Source organism: Sparus aurata, chromosome 14, assembly GCF_900880675.1.
Source record: "Sparus aurata chromosome 14, fSpaAur1.1, whole genome shotgun sequence".
Taxonomy (NCBI): Eukaryota; Metazoa; Chordata; class Actinopteri; order Spariformes; family Sparidae; genus Sparus; species Sparus aurata.
In genome coordinates this window covers 5,956,849-5,971,375 of record NC_044200.1, presented here as the reverse complement: position 1 = coordinate 5,971,375, position 14,527 = coordinate 5,956,849, and the positions used below count along the sequence as shown (strand labels likewise).

Here is a 14,527-nt window from a genome sequence, read left to right as displayed (position 1 = left end):
GTATGGTTGTGGTTAGAATCAGGATGTGGTCTGTGGCGGCTTTGGACATTGCTTCACTGATGAGCGTTATATCATTGCAACAGTATAATCTGTTATAATACCGTTATGATGTCAACCCAAACCCCTCTTTTTGGCCTTTTTTCTCTGCCTGCAAAGTCCAACACAACAAGCCTTCGTTTATTTACATTCTGTGTCCACTAGGGGACAGGAAAGCTGCAAGGTTGGACAGAAAGTTAAAGAATTGTTCATGCAGTATTTCACACACAAGTCATTATACATATACACACATATCGATAGACAGAAATGGAAAGTGCAAACCCAGGTGGGCTGGAAGGACAAGTTCTTTTTTCCTGCAGAATACCACAAGTTATTGCCTTTTATTAAGCATAAGAAAAAAGTGTTAGAGACAACCTAAGACAACGTGTCCTCCAGAGTATAAAGCCATTTAGGCGGGCATACCAAACTTCTAAAGTGCTCTTAATGGATTTCTCCTAAATGGAATCTGCCACAAGTCCCAAATCATTACAAACAAAGGTTTTAGTAGCTGTTTCCTCTCTGGTGCAGGTGTAACACACCACCCTGTAGACTAATTCAACATTCAACATGGTCTTCATATGGATCCTTATGCTGAATCATACTGTAGGCTATCTTTTCTTTCCTGTCACACAGAACATTAAACCATCTACCACACGTGTTTGTATGGGTGTATTTGAAATGTACACCAAGGCAAAACAATGTTTTTCATCCTTTTTTAAATCAAATTCTTAGGTGGCAAACATGCCAAGTAAGCTGTCTTAACAATACCATATATTAATATGAGTGTGAAACTGAATTTCTCTCTCTTTTTTTATTAAATCATCGATAAAAACTCTTCCATGTAAGCTGTCCAAGTCCACCCTGTAACATTTGTACTATTATTCTCCCAGGTGTGTGTCAGCTCAATGATACACTGCCCACCTATAGAATTTCTGACGGCACCTGAAGGCAGCAGTGTGTTGTGTTCACGCCCCTTGAAAAACCCCTCCTTCCACTGGAAACGTTAAATATGTGGAGTATGTGGCATTTAAGCCCCAGCGTAGTAAAGTCTACAGCAGAGGCACGCCGGAGAGCCGACTGGATACACACGCATCCAGCTGGAGTTCAGCCATTTTCACAAAAGTTTACCTGCTTTTAAGAGGTCTTACATCAAGGTAACTCTTTTCATTCTGACTTACTGGGCTGAAAGTTTGCGGTGTAGATTTATACTCGGCTGCTTTTTGAAAAGCTGAAAATATTACATTTATTCTGTTGCCGAAAATATTGAGTGTTTATTTTTTATAATGTTATGGCAGTTTAGAGTGAATATTTTACTGTTGTTGTTTCAGTAACGTTATTAATTTGGACACATTGCTGTTGTTTTTTTTTTTTTTAGCATTTTATAACCGCGGGATATTAAGTCAAAATAGCAGCAGTTAGCTAGCTAATAAAAACTGCGCAACATTAATGATGTTTTCATTAACGTTAGCTAATTAAAAACACCAAAAGCCTATTATGAGGCTTCAAGTCATACAAGAAACAGTATCTCACCCTCTTAAACACATTTATATCTAAGTTACAGTGTTATAACAGGTTAACGCTGCTTTGTGTTTTATATATAACGTCAGGTCGAAATGTAACGTTATGAACTTGTTGTGTCATGTTGTGCAGCTAGCGACAGAACAGCATTACCAAATCCTTCAGAAATGTGGTCACTCTAAACAATTGCCCAATATTGGTTCGATATTGTTTAAAGGGTCAGAGAGGTCACACTGTGGATTAATGGTAATCTGTAAAAGTTATGTAACAAGTGCCAGAAGAAGAAAACAATTGGACTTCAACTAAAATCGTTAGTTTTTAGAATGTAAATTCATTTAATGGCAGTAATCTATTCCAGAGTTTCCACAGTAAAAAGGTTCAGTGAATCAGCCCTCATATAAAGAACGATAAAAATCTCATTATTCTTGGTTCAGTGGAATATTTCAGTGTCCAACGATGATCTCAAAGCCGTTTCAGATTGTTTTTCTGGGTACACTGTATACTGAATGAAATATGCCAGATTTACAAACTCTGAATATCAGCACAAATATAAGACTTTGGCAAATTCAGTCTAAATGTGTCATTATGACTTGAAGAAGCAGATCTAAATCATTCACCTCCTTGAAGTTATTACCACTGAACTCTGTGAATCTTTGAATAGACTGTGGTGGCCTGCGCAGGCAAACTGAAAGAAATTGCTATCAAAGCTGGTCTGTACGCTTCAGCACCAACCTTTTCATCGCACCCCACCCCTGTGGGAAATTTAAGGGTAATCTTAGTGGTCTTTTCATCCCCTCTCATGCTCGGGCCTGCTCTGCAGTCTCTAATCCAGCTGGGAGGAGGACTCACTGACGCACAAGATTAATAGTTTTCTACTGCTTTGTGCTTATTTTTCAATTAATTAAGAGTAGCGGCTCTTTTTGATTTTAGCCACCAAATCATGATATCACAGCGGGCTTGTTTTGTGAGTCTTAAAACGTTAAATTTGTCCCGTACGGATCCTCCTCGACGCCCTCTTGACACATTTTAAAAGGGGAGTGAGTCTGTAATTATGGACAGATGCGCATGTGAGTCAGGGAGGGAATGGGTGTGTGTCATGTGGGCTCTCAGTGGTGGTGTTTACTTCACACTCGCACTTCTTCTTTGCCATTTGTTTTTGTGTACTGCAGCCACAGGCAATCAGAATACAAAAGCCCTAAGGCCCGCTGCCCGACACATTCCTTTGGGTATTAGTCTGCTCTGTTCTTTAGGCTGACCTCTTTAGCATTGTTATTTTTATGTTTTGGCCTGGAGCTGTGGTTCTCAATTCAACCAGCAATATTCCAACCATAAATCCAGTGATACAGTTACTCGAAGGCAGATGCAGTTATTACAGTGTGGATCAAGCAACTGCGTGCCTTTATATATGACGGGAACTCATTGAATTATCCAGGAAAATGTATAAACAAAAAACATAATGGGAATGACCAACAGGCTCCTCTCCGTGAAAAAACTACAGTCAATGTGCCTTTGAGCAAGGCATCTACCACAAAGTATAGCTTACCAGGTGCAGCGCGGCTGATGCAGCTTCTCATTTTATCTTTTCATCTCTCCTTTCGAAGAACACACAATGCCAAACTGGGGTGGAGGCAACAAGTGTACAGCGTGCCATGGGACGGTGTACCACGCCGAGGAAGTGCAGTGTGACGGCAAGAGTTTCCACAAGTGCTGTTTTCTCTGCAGTAAGTACAGCTGCAACACCTACACAGCTGGACTGAGATCAAATTGAAGGGGTCATCGCAGTGTCGTTGCATGTTTTAGACTATGAAGTAGAGATTGAATATATCTTACGTCACTGCTAACCACTTTTCAAAGCATACGACATACTTTTACAGTGACTTTCCACCCTCAGGCAGCCACTGAGTTAATTATTTTTTATCATCCATCAAGCCAAAATTGGCCTTTCACACATAAATCAGTATCTTATTGGTATAACACCTATGTATCTATGATTATTATTATTTTTTTTAATGATAATGCTGTAAAAGAAGCTTGGGGTCATTTACAATGGATACAGTTTTCACTGACTATACTGATGTCTTTTGACAATGATGTTTAATATTAACAATAAGATATACATGGAGGCTGGATATTTTACTGTTTGATAATCAACTTTACTGTCCAAACTTAAAGCACTGCACTGAATCTCTGAACTTCATTGGGAATGTAATAATTATAAATCACGTCAAGCATCTTTTGCAGCATTATAATCTCTCAGAACCAAAGTTTTAATGTCTGTGATAGGACAATATTGTCCCATTGTTCTCTCATATGTGTAGTGTACACAGAATATTGGCTGATGTATTGATAACAGAATTTTTCTACTCCCTAATATCAGTATCTGCATTGGCCTCAGTTTGTTCTTGATAAAGCATATGAAAGAAACAGAGCCAAACAGGTTTACTTGTCATAGTGAGTAACAGTCAGTCTGTGAAAACATCTGTATGATGCCTTCTGTGCCAGAGCTTTGTCAGATCTAAATAAATAAAACAACAATGACATCATCATTGTGAACTGAAAAAGTCACTAAAAGTTAATAAACTCTTAAATCTCAGATGTCTGCGTTCTCCCCAACGTCACCCAGACGAACATTTGTTTATTTGCTTTGAAGACAGCTCAGACATTTTAGTAGTTGTTGCCTAACCTTGGCACAAGTCTCAATGAATTAAGTGAGCTAAAGACCTGCCAAGAGCATATATTACATCAGCTTGCATTATGTAATTTGTATTCATGACATCTTTAATGACATCGACTGTATTTGACTGTTTCTACTGCATTGGGTCCTTGGTTGAAGCTGCAAAGAGCCATGGAAGATCAGAGATAGAACCCAATAAAGGGATGAGTCAGAAGAAACACTGTTGGACTCAGTTTCACCTCTCTGCTCATCAAAGGAAGCTTGTTCTGACATTTCCCTGACGGGTCATCGGATATTCGGCTCACACTGAATTATTGTCGGTTTGCTGGATGGGTGGGCGGTTTGTCCTGCTCCTGAACCATCCTTGAAATGTCAGCAAAGATGTTACAGAGAACCTCATATGAAGACCAGTATTATACAAACGCTTTCATTTAGCTGCTATCAAGTTGACACTAAAGCAATCTGAGCTACAAAAGATGAGTTTATTTTTCCAGCGGTTCCCATATAGAGGTGGCTTTGTCTGACACTCCTACTGAGGAGATGATGAGCTAGAGGACGTGGTGCCCTTGGCTCTCATGTGCCCTTTCCTCCAGTTTGTCAGTTTGACATTCACTGCTTTCCAGTTCTGTGTATGAAAGGCAGCTATGTAGTGACAGAAAATGTCACACAGTTGCAAAGAGAGCCTCATGTAACTCGTTGTACTCTTACTGTGACTTTTTCATCAGCTTTTTCTCTTTGCCAGTGGTGAACAATGGTCCAACTGAAAATGGGATGGATTTGGAAATACTGTGAAAAACCATAACAATTGCAAAGAAACATAGTTAAGGAAATGTGAGGAATTTGGAGCAATTTGATTGGACACAGAAATCAGAAACTCACAGAGCTTTCTTTTTGAAAGTGTTGGCCAGGAGATCAGAGAGACATGAGGGGAGGCATTTTTCCAGCCAGTTGTGTGAAATGTTAAACCAGTATCAGACATTCACACAGTGCAGGCCAGTGTGTGAAAAATTCTGCTAATCCCAGCAGTCAGAGTGCAGTCTTAAGTAACAGCTATGCTTCTGTTTTTTCAAACAATGCATTCTTCAACTTGGAAGAAACCCGCGAAAATGAATTTCCGCAACAGCTGCTGTAAACATGGAGTTTAACTTGAATAAAAGCAGTTGAAGTGGAATTCTTGAAAGAAATGAATACCTGATTAGGTTTAAAAACTAGGGTTGGGTGTGGTACTTGATACCTTTAAGGTATTGACCGAACTATCACAGCTTTAACTAGTATCAGAAATTCTCCAGTCAAACAACACCTGCATTTGACTGAGTAAATTAGAACATACACTGTTGTAGGTGTTGTTGGGGATTGTGAATTGTTTAAAAGAGAAGATTCCTACCCTGAAAGGGTTTTGAAGTGTCAGTTGAACTCAAGTTGGCATGCAAGTGGTAGTCAGTACAAGTGTTAGTAGTAAAAACACTTTTATTTATGTTTAAATAGATCGAGTGGAAGTTAAACAGTTGAAAGTTCCTCAGCTTTACTTTTTCCATCTTTTATTCTTGAACAGTTCGCCAACCTTCAGTAAGGACACTTCAGCTGACGGATCAAACATATTTCTATTCTTACACCTCTGTTGACACTTAAAAGCTTTTTAGGTCTCACATCTTCACCTTCTAATAAATCCAAAATGTATTATATTTGTCTAAATTCCACAATTCCCACTACACAATACACTCTTAGTGCTTACATTTTAGCCAATACTTCAACTAATGTCTCTCAGCTTAATACACTTTAACTGCTACTTATTTCTTCCAAGGCTTTTACTTCAACTAACCCTTCTAGCTAAATGTATGACTTAAGAATTCAGTTGACATTTAAATTCCTTATAGTGCCTGACGTTCCACTGAATTTTGAGCTAAAATCTTCTTTACCAGACCCTCTCGAAATGACACTTTAACTACAACTTCAACTTTTTTTAATATGTCATATATTTCACATGCAAATTTTCGGCAGCGAGCACACATTTTTAGTCAAATAATGATTTCACAGCAAAGGATCTTCCTTACAACACGAGCAGACATTGGCATACTTGTTTTTTTTTATCTGAGAACATTTCAGCAACATCCCGATCACATGAAGACACTGTATCTCTTTGTGATGTGCACAGTGACAGCATTCTGCTTTCATAACTCCTTTTTTCCTTGTGTCCACAGTGGTTTGCAGGAAGGGATTAGACAGCACCACGCTGGCTATTCATGAGCAGGAGATCTACTGCAAGTCTTGCTATGGGAAGAAGTACGGCCCTAAGGGCTACGGTTATGGTCAGGGGGCGGGGACGCTCAACATGGACCGAGGAGAGCGGCTGGGAATCAAACACGAAGAGTAAGCCTGGCTGCTGCATGAGCGCTGAATGTTGTATGGTGTACTTCATGGCTGCAAGATAATTGTATAAAGTACTGAGAAGAAGAAGTTCCAGTCATTCTGAGGGATCACTGTGTTAATCAAGATCAAGATAAATATGCCTATTATTGGTCACTGTTTTTCTGAAGTCAACATGCTTTAAATGATATCCCATGGGAAGATGATGCTGCACGGACATTAACATTGTGTTCATGCAGTCCACTAATTCTGTTGTGCTTCAGTCTCCCTTTTTGTTATTTGTAATGCCACAGAGCCACAGAGCTGTGTTGAGATAAATTCTTGCTCTGCAATGCAAAATAACCACATTTAGGTATCATACAGTTCAAAAATAAAAGCCCTGCAGTGCTGCCAGTAACTACGGAATTACTATTTAAATTTGACTCCATTTTGCAATTTTGTCCATTCAATGCAACACAAATGACACCTTGAGACATCCGAATAAAGGATCATTCTTCAGACTTAATTGGAAAAATAGTTGCAGTGAGGCTGACAAGGTCACTGAGGTCAGTGATGCCCCATGTGTAAGGATGTTTTTCAGTTGTGGCCGCTGACTCTGACAGTGCTATTGTCTCCTAACAGCATGCAGTCATGGTGCTGAACTTGAAACAGTTCCCAAATACATAAACTTGGAAAAATGATACTTCACATTAGACATGGGGCCTCATTTATAAGACAGACTTACGATAAGCAAAGTCTGCACTTTTCATGAATCTAATGTGAGCACATGGTTTGAAATAATCTAAGACAAAGGTGTGACAGTCACATGCACCAGATGAGAGATTCAAGTCAAATGATGTAGGTTATTGCAAACTCTGTGTTGTAACAGGAATAACCTTTACCCGTGTCTCAAACTGCACCGTGGTTGGTCTTTGAATTCGAGGGAGTTGGGTTTGGAAAGTCCTTTAAAAGCAATTGATTTTGATGTTTAAGAAGATGTTGGAACCTTGATGTCTGTAATGTCAATAAGAAGGGTTTCACTGTCAAGTCGGCTTCAGTGGGGATCATCAGTCCTGGCACTTGTGGGACTCTGCAGCTGTCCAAGTACACAACGGTTGAGTCCTCCAGCTTAAATATGTCAAAACTGTGTATAAAAGCCTCTGCTCTTGTCCTGCATCCTTTTCTGTTCCTCACTGCCCTAACCGCTAAGCTTTGTGAAAGAAAATAAACCTTGACAGGAACATTGGCATACAGTCGACCTCTTTATCAAATCCAGCTTGGCTGCAGCAGCTCCCAGCTGGTATTGTTGAACAGCGTAGATCCAAGGAGAAAGAAGTGTGAGCTGAAGTCTGAGATTCAGAGTGATGATCTAAGAGCTTAATAGATCATCTAATAGATCTGGCTCATTGCTTTCAAAGACGTTTCCAGCCTGGAATGGGTGGGTCCACTATCAGGGCACTCATACTGCAATTTTACACCCACTTCTTAGACCTGAAGACAGTGTTTGACTGCAGATGTGTGTCCTTGTATACAGCAAACACGACGTGAAAGCAGCAAAAACAGACAGGGCAACACAGACCCCCCACACACCTATGTGCAGTGTTTACTACTCGTCAGGTGATGACTGTTATGAAAGAGGTCATTATGTAACCTCCTCTCTGTCCTCTGCCACAAAGGGCTTCATTCAGGGGCCACTGGGGCTGGCAGTCACCCTTCGATAAGCACCGCTCCGAGGCCCCTAGTGTGCCCTGATCTCTTTCCCATCACTGGCTGAGGACAGAGGGACAGTAGAGTGGGACGTGCCAGGTTTATTTTTGGTCTTTTTGTCTTTTAAAATTGGGGTGAATTCATTCATGAAATTGCCTCAACAGATTCAAATGAAGATTTAATGTTTAACTGATACTTAATTAAGGTATTTGCTGAGGTTCTGTAGAGGTCAAGTAAATGAGTAAACGTTTTTACAAGAAAAGAGGAGGTTCCAGCAGATATCAGATATCCAGTGTTTGCAAAGAAGGAGCTGCAAAGGTTTTCTCTGATGTTCTTAAATTTTTAAGAATCAAAATTCTGTCTTTACGTGATAGTCATGTGCTTGATATTGCTGCCCCCAGGACACACGCTCACAAACCGACCACCAACCCCAACCCATCCAAATTTGCCCAGAAGTTCGGAGGTTCCGAGAAGTGCGCCCGGTGTGGAGACTCTGTGTATGCAGCTGAGAAGATCATGGGAGCGGGCAAGGTGAGAGTTTCATCTAAAGCATCTTCTACTTACTTGTGACGCTTTCATATTGCCTGGTGAAATCTTCACACTTTAAGCCAAAGCCTAAAGGTAAAGATAACGATAAAAACTTGGTCTTTAAACGTAAGAGTTTCTGCATAAATGAATAAACAAGTTAGCCAACTTCGCATATCTGTGCAAAGCAAATCAACCACCAGTAGTCCACCCGTGAGTTAGTGCATCATCATGGTGATTCCGTCTACAGTAAATACACCAGCATGAAGTGACAGTTAAGCGGAAAGATGTGTTTGCCGGATAAAAAACACTGTGGATACAATATGCACTCTCAGGCTTTAAGTTGAGGCATCTGCCAAGATGTACGCCAAATCGACCATTAAGCCTTCACTAGTGGAGCCAAGTTACAGAAATGATTACTCTTGGTTCAGTGAGGATTCATTTTTTTCATGACAACACTGATGGAGAGTGTACAGCTAGGCTTTCCCAGCGAATCTGATCTCAGCCCACAGACTTCAAGAATGTGCTCCTTCAACTCTGATCGGGTGTTCTGCGTTCACACTAATTACAAAACTTTATGTGCTCCATAGAATCTAAGCTGCACTGTGAACTTAACCTTCAAATGTGTGGTGTTTAGTAATTATATAGAGCTTCATCACGAAGAGCCCCCTGAAGAAAGCAAGCCTCCAACCCAGGCAGGGTTGGTTCCTTGAACCTCACAGCGCAATAATCTACATCACAAACCGCAGAGGGAGGAAACAGGTTTGACTGGATTGAAGGCACATGGTTGTTACCGCGAGGAAACACATGCAAGAGGTTTGCTGTGCTCTCTCCTAATGAGAGAACGCAAATCTTGTTTTTTTTTTTCCTGATCGAAGCCATTGCATTACAGCTTCCTAACAGCTGGCGTTAATAGTCCAAGGCTGCCTGGACACTGAGGCTCCGGCAGTTGTTGTTGACACACGGATTTACAGTAGATGAAGTCGTGAAGAGGATGTTTAGTCCCGAGGAAGAAGAATCGGTGAGGCCCGGAGCAGTTGCTGTCCACAGATGAGCAAAGATTTGTGTTCTGAGGATTCTGTTTCCTCTAAAAGTGGGAGTGGACCGTTTCCTGTCGCTGCTCACTTGTGGATTCACATGAGCTGATTTATAGCAGGTTGATGTCATCGGGCAGAGAGCTGTTAATGTGTTTCCTAATGGGAGGAAATCTGTTCGAGGCTCTACTCATTGGCTTCAGCGTAACCTGTAATTTTGAGTATAATGAAGACATTCAGAGGTGGCCCCGGGCTGATGGAAAACTGAGCTGCTTTGATGGGATTAGATGAAGGAAATGGTGACACAGGCTACAAGAAACATCTGCAGATATCAGCTGGAATTAACTGCAAAGACAAAATCTTTTTTTGTTTGAGCAGAGTTTTGTTTAAAACATATCACATGTGACATTTCTGCATTAAAATGTCTAAAAACAGCCTTTCTCAATGATAAATCTGTAATTTTATTGATGCTGTAAGAGAGTTAAGAAGGGAGTCGGCAAATGTGACGCAACACAATGTGAACAAAACTTTCAAACATTACCTCAGATGTGAATATTTCTGCCCGAGTCACATCAGATGGATTTTCATCAGCAGTGGTGGTTGTCCAACAATGAAGACAACAACTCCCAAGATTCCACACTTCCTCAAAACATCATCAGACCGCATCTTGTGTTTTTATTGTTTAGCTTGAGAGACCCTGTCGCAGCAGAAATGTTTTAACACTGTACAAACCACCGTACAGTGTCAGCTAGATTTAGCATAAAAGCGTGATGACAGACTGGGGCAGCTGCCACTGTGGACATGACATTAAATTTCCCTCCTCCTCCTCACAGCCGTGGCACAAGAACTGCTTCCGATGTGCAAAATGTGGCAAGAGCCTCGAGTCGACCACTCAGACCGAGAAAGACGGAGAAATCTACTGCAAAGGTGAGATAAAACATCTGAGGTGGAGCTAAATGTGTGCACTGTTCCATGAAAGCCTGTACATCCTGACAGCTACCGTCGATACACACAGAGCCAGGACTTATAACTAATACACGACAAAATAACATATGTGTGAGCCGACACATGCATTGGCAGTAGGATAAATCCACCATGCAACAGTCTTCATAACGCCATGAAGAATTGCTACAGTGATCCAGCTGCAACAGTATTTCTCACATGAACATTAATGAGTAACATGTTTTGTTTACAGTGTGATTACTGATATATAGGCCCTAAATTCACTCAGACTGTGATTTTACAGCATGAAGATCATGTCATGAACAAAATAAACACGGAGCAAAAGCTGCACATATTCATGGTCCACAGAGGATAAGTCCTACTGACATTTCCTCTACTGCCACCATGAGTTAACATTCATGGTTTTGAATGAGTTGTCTCTACATCTACACAACAAGACTTGGTATGGCATTTATTCGCCCATTCAGAGTGGATATTAACCTTTTCATCTAGTGCCATCATTACATCAAGGTTTCAGTTAGTTTATGGAGAGATGCCTAATGGCATTCTTGGCAGCAGAATCTGTATTTATAGCTTTGCGCTTTGCAAATGTTAGCATGTTATAGCACTGAACTGAGACGAGATGGTAAACATGTTGACCTAAAAATCAGCTTGTAAACATTGTCAGCATGTTAGCAGGGAAAGGCAAACATTTAGCTTTAAGCAAATGTGCAAATGCAGTGCAGGCTAACAGAGCTGCTAGCATTGCTGTAAAACAAACTGTAGGTACAGTATGAGCACACTGTGAGGATTCAACCTGAACAAAAAGATTCTGATGCAGCTCAGCTGCTCTGAGTGTCAAATATTGTGAACTTTTAATGTATGTTGTAAAATGTAAGAGTTGGCTTGGTTTATCACCAGTGTGGGCAAATGGCCAAAGAATCAAAAAAAAATACATTCAGTAGATCAGTAACAGCAAGAACAACCTTCCAATGAATAAAACAGTGATCTTGCTAAGATCGTGAGATTTTTTTTTACCTATTTCATGCAGAAACTCAACAAAACCTGGTCCAGACCAGCATTAGTTACCATGGTTGAATAGAGCTCATGACATGTTCATGACATGGAACTCTTTGTCTTTACACATCTTTGAAACTAAGTTGTAAGAGGAGGCAGGACACACCACTGAACACCTAATAATTGTTGAAGAAAACTTCAGATCAGATACTTGCTAGATTTACATGATTGATTAATCAGTAATTTTCCAAATGTTGATTTGTGAAGAGCTAGTTATGCAGAGAGCAGCGCAGTCGTACTGGCAGTTGGTGTGACCACATCGGCAAAGACAGACCTGGAGACTGGCTCTCCGTAACAGCCTCTAGAAACCAAACACATGTACACAAGCTCATGTGCTCCCTGCGGTCTTGGCGAGTGGTATTTTACACATTTGTTGTTGTGTTGGTTTGGCTGGATGACACCGACCTTGTCAAGCTAACAGAGCTGCTTACTGTGTAGCAGACGTTTCTCCTCGTCAGCACAATGAGAGGGGGTGGTTTGGTGAAACGGGACACAAACACACACTATAGAAACAGACATAAACACACAGACGTCAGCAGATGGATGTTTGCTTAATGTCATAATGAGACCCTGTACTGATGAGGAGGAATGTTGCATCTCAGCTCTAACAGGCCGGATTCTGCGGCTGCTGTCAGCCAATGGTTTTGAGACATCCAGACTGTGAGCAGCAGCTGGATATTGTTTCTCTCAGCATGAACATTTTGAAGACAGAATGTGGACAGCAGACCTGAGATGTCACATTTACAAACAAAGCTAAAAGAATTATCAAACACATGTGTTTTAAACAATCCAGGAGTGTGTGTACCTCACTGTTGGACCACAACCTGAGGAGCGAGCTTATTTTAAACTTCACAAGTCGATGTGAGATAAACAGCTCTGAGAGTTACAGACTGGAAACTGCGCACACACACATAGACAGGTGTTGTTTGTTATGGCAGATTAGACCTTTACTCAAGCAGAAGGTGGTCAAAGCTGTGCTGGAAGTATGCACAAACAGCATCAGCTGCTCGCCTCAGTACACTGGAATCAGGAGTCAGCCCTTAGTAACTGGTTTGTTGTGCTCCAAGGACCAAAATGAAGTCAAAAGCTAAGTTAAATGTTCACAGCGACACAGTTAATAATGAAAGTTTGACTGAACCTTACAACGTAATGGATACAGAATCAGTAGTTCTATACTCGCTATCACTATACAACTTTTTCTGCCACCGGGCACGTGGTCACTGGAGAGAAGGAAGTGCAACTGGTGATCCATTTCTATGATAGACTAAATGATTGAATAAACTCACGTTCTGTCCTGTGTTGTTATTCATGACAATGAGGAAAATGGAAATGTCTCTGCAACAGCAGCACCAACAATAACACCATTTGGAAACTCTATTGCCAGTAAGATCTTGGCCAAAAAAACATTTGAACTGTGGGGAGAGTGAGGTATTCTTTTACATGTATGATGAAAAGATACACATTTGTTTTTTAAGAGAAACTGTGTGTGTGTGTGTGTGTGTTGATGACGTTAACTCAAACTGTACATTCATGATGTCAGAATGACAGAATATGGATGTTCCACAAGGACTGAGTTGCCTGTTGACTTACAAAACATTCCATGTAGCCCAGGACCTGAATTGTCCTCGCAGCATGTATCGCTCTCTCCTTGCATACACCCTGCCGTTACTGCCATACATCTGTAACTTGGTTAATCAGTGAATAGGACTTCTTGTTTCCAGTCACTCTCTGTGAAATTCTGGTATTACTTTGCCTACCTCAAGTGCTCGACCTTGAAGCTGCCACTGGTCCTCTGAGACCACTTCAAGACTGGTGCTGATTGGAGTCTTTCTGGTGTCTGTTTGTTGCTATTCTGTTACTCAGGGAGGAGGACAGCTATGATTTGACATTACGAAAGCCCCTCTTTGTTGAGAATAACAATTTGAATTCTGACTCTTTGACATACATCCCAATCTTCAAACGTTCTGATTATTTCAAGTTACCGTTAACAGTATTAGAAATTGGACCCCAAATAATTCACACACTGGAGAGCTTTCTTCCACCTTTGAGCTTGAATTCAACATCAGCTAACAACAAAATGTTGAAATGCAGATTTTAACTCAACCCTGTGAAGATGCATCTTTGGAACAATGATATCTGCAGCTCGTAACACTTATTCTCTCTTTCCAGCATGTTACGCCAAGAACTTCGGGCCCAAAGGGTTCGGTTTCGGCCAGGGAGCCGGGGCTCTGGTTCACGCTCAGTGATGGATGAACTGGATCACACCGACACAAACACAACTTCATACATTCCTCTGTCCAACATGAACTACAACTCACCCTATTCTCATGTTCCCCCCCCCCCCCCCTTTTGTTGAAATAGGTGCTAATGATACAAAATAAAACCATTAACAGATTGTTTGTTCACATTTGACTGTATTTTATTATTAAAGCCATTAAAACTGAACCATGCCCATATGTTTACATCTGAAGCGGAGTTACAGTGATGTCTGAAGGTGGGCAGAGAGGCACTGGAGATGATTATGTGCTTTATCTTTTTTATTATCGGTATGGTGGGTGGCGGGGGGGGAGACAGAACAGACTCGTTAGGCTGCTGGAAGAACTAGTGAGGACTGAAATGGCTTTGAATTCACGTCCTGGATGAGTGCTGAGTTCTGCCCTTAAAAAAACCA

General features: G+C 41.0%; 1 protein-coding gene across 1 annotated transcript; it reads left to right on the top strand.

Moving 5' to 3' along the window:
• The first annotated feature begins 1,062 nt into the window (after positions 1–1,062).
• On the top strand, positions 1,063–14,517 carry csrp2 (cysteine and glycine-rich protein 2). Its single transcript, XM_030440226.1, has 6 exons — positions 1,063–1,190; positions 3,156–3,275; positions 6,427–6,595; positions 8,680–8,809; positions 10,671–10,764; positions 14,026–14,517. Exons 2-6 carry the CDS (start codon positions 3,164–3,166, stop codon positions 14,100–14,102), a joined length of 582 nt encoding a protein of 193 aa, XP_030296086.1. The 5' UTR covers positions 1,063–1,190; positions 3,156–3,163; the 3' UTR covers positions 14,103–14,517.
• Positions 14,518–14,527: the final 10 nt, after the last annotated feature.

Excerpts from the sequence above, each read along its gene's own strand:
- csrp2 (XM_030440226.1), top strand. The coding sequence starts at position 3,164 with ATGCCAAACTGGGGTGGAGGCAACAAGTGTACAGCGTGCCATGGGACG. Across the intron at positions 8,810-10,670 it reads AGATCATGGGAGCGGGCAAG|CCGTGGCACAAGAACTGCTT; the intron begins GTGAGAGTTTCA and ends TCCTCCTCACAG. Across the intron at positions 10,765-14,025 it reads CGGAGAAATCTACTGCAAAG|CATGTTACGCCAAGAACTTC; the intron begins GTGAGATAAAAC and ends CTCTCTTTCCAG.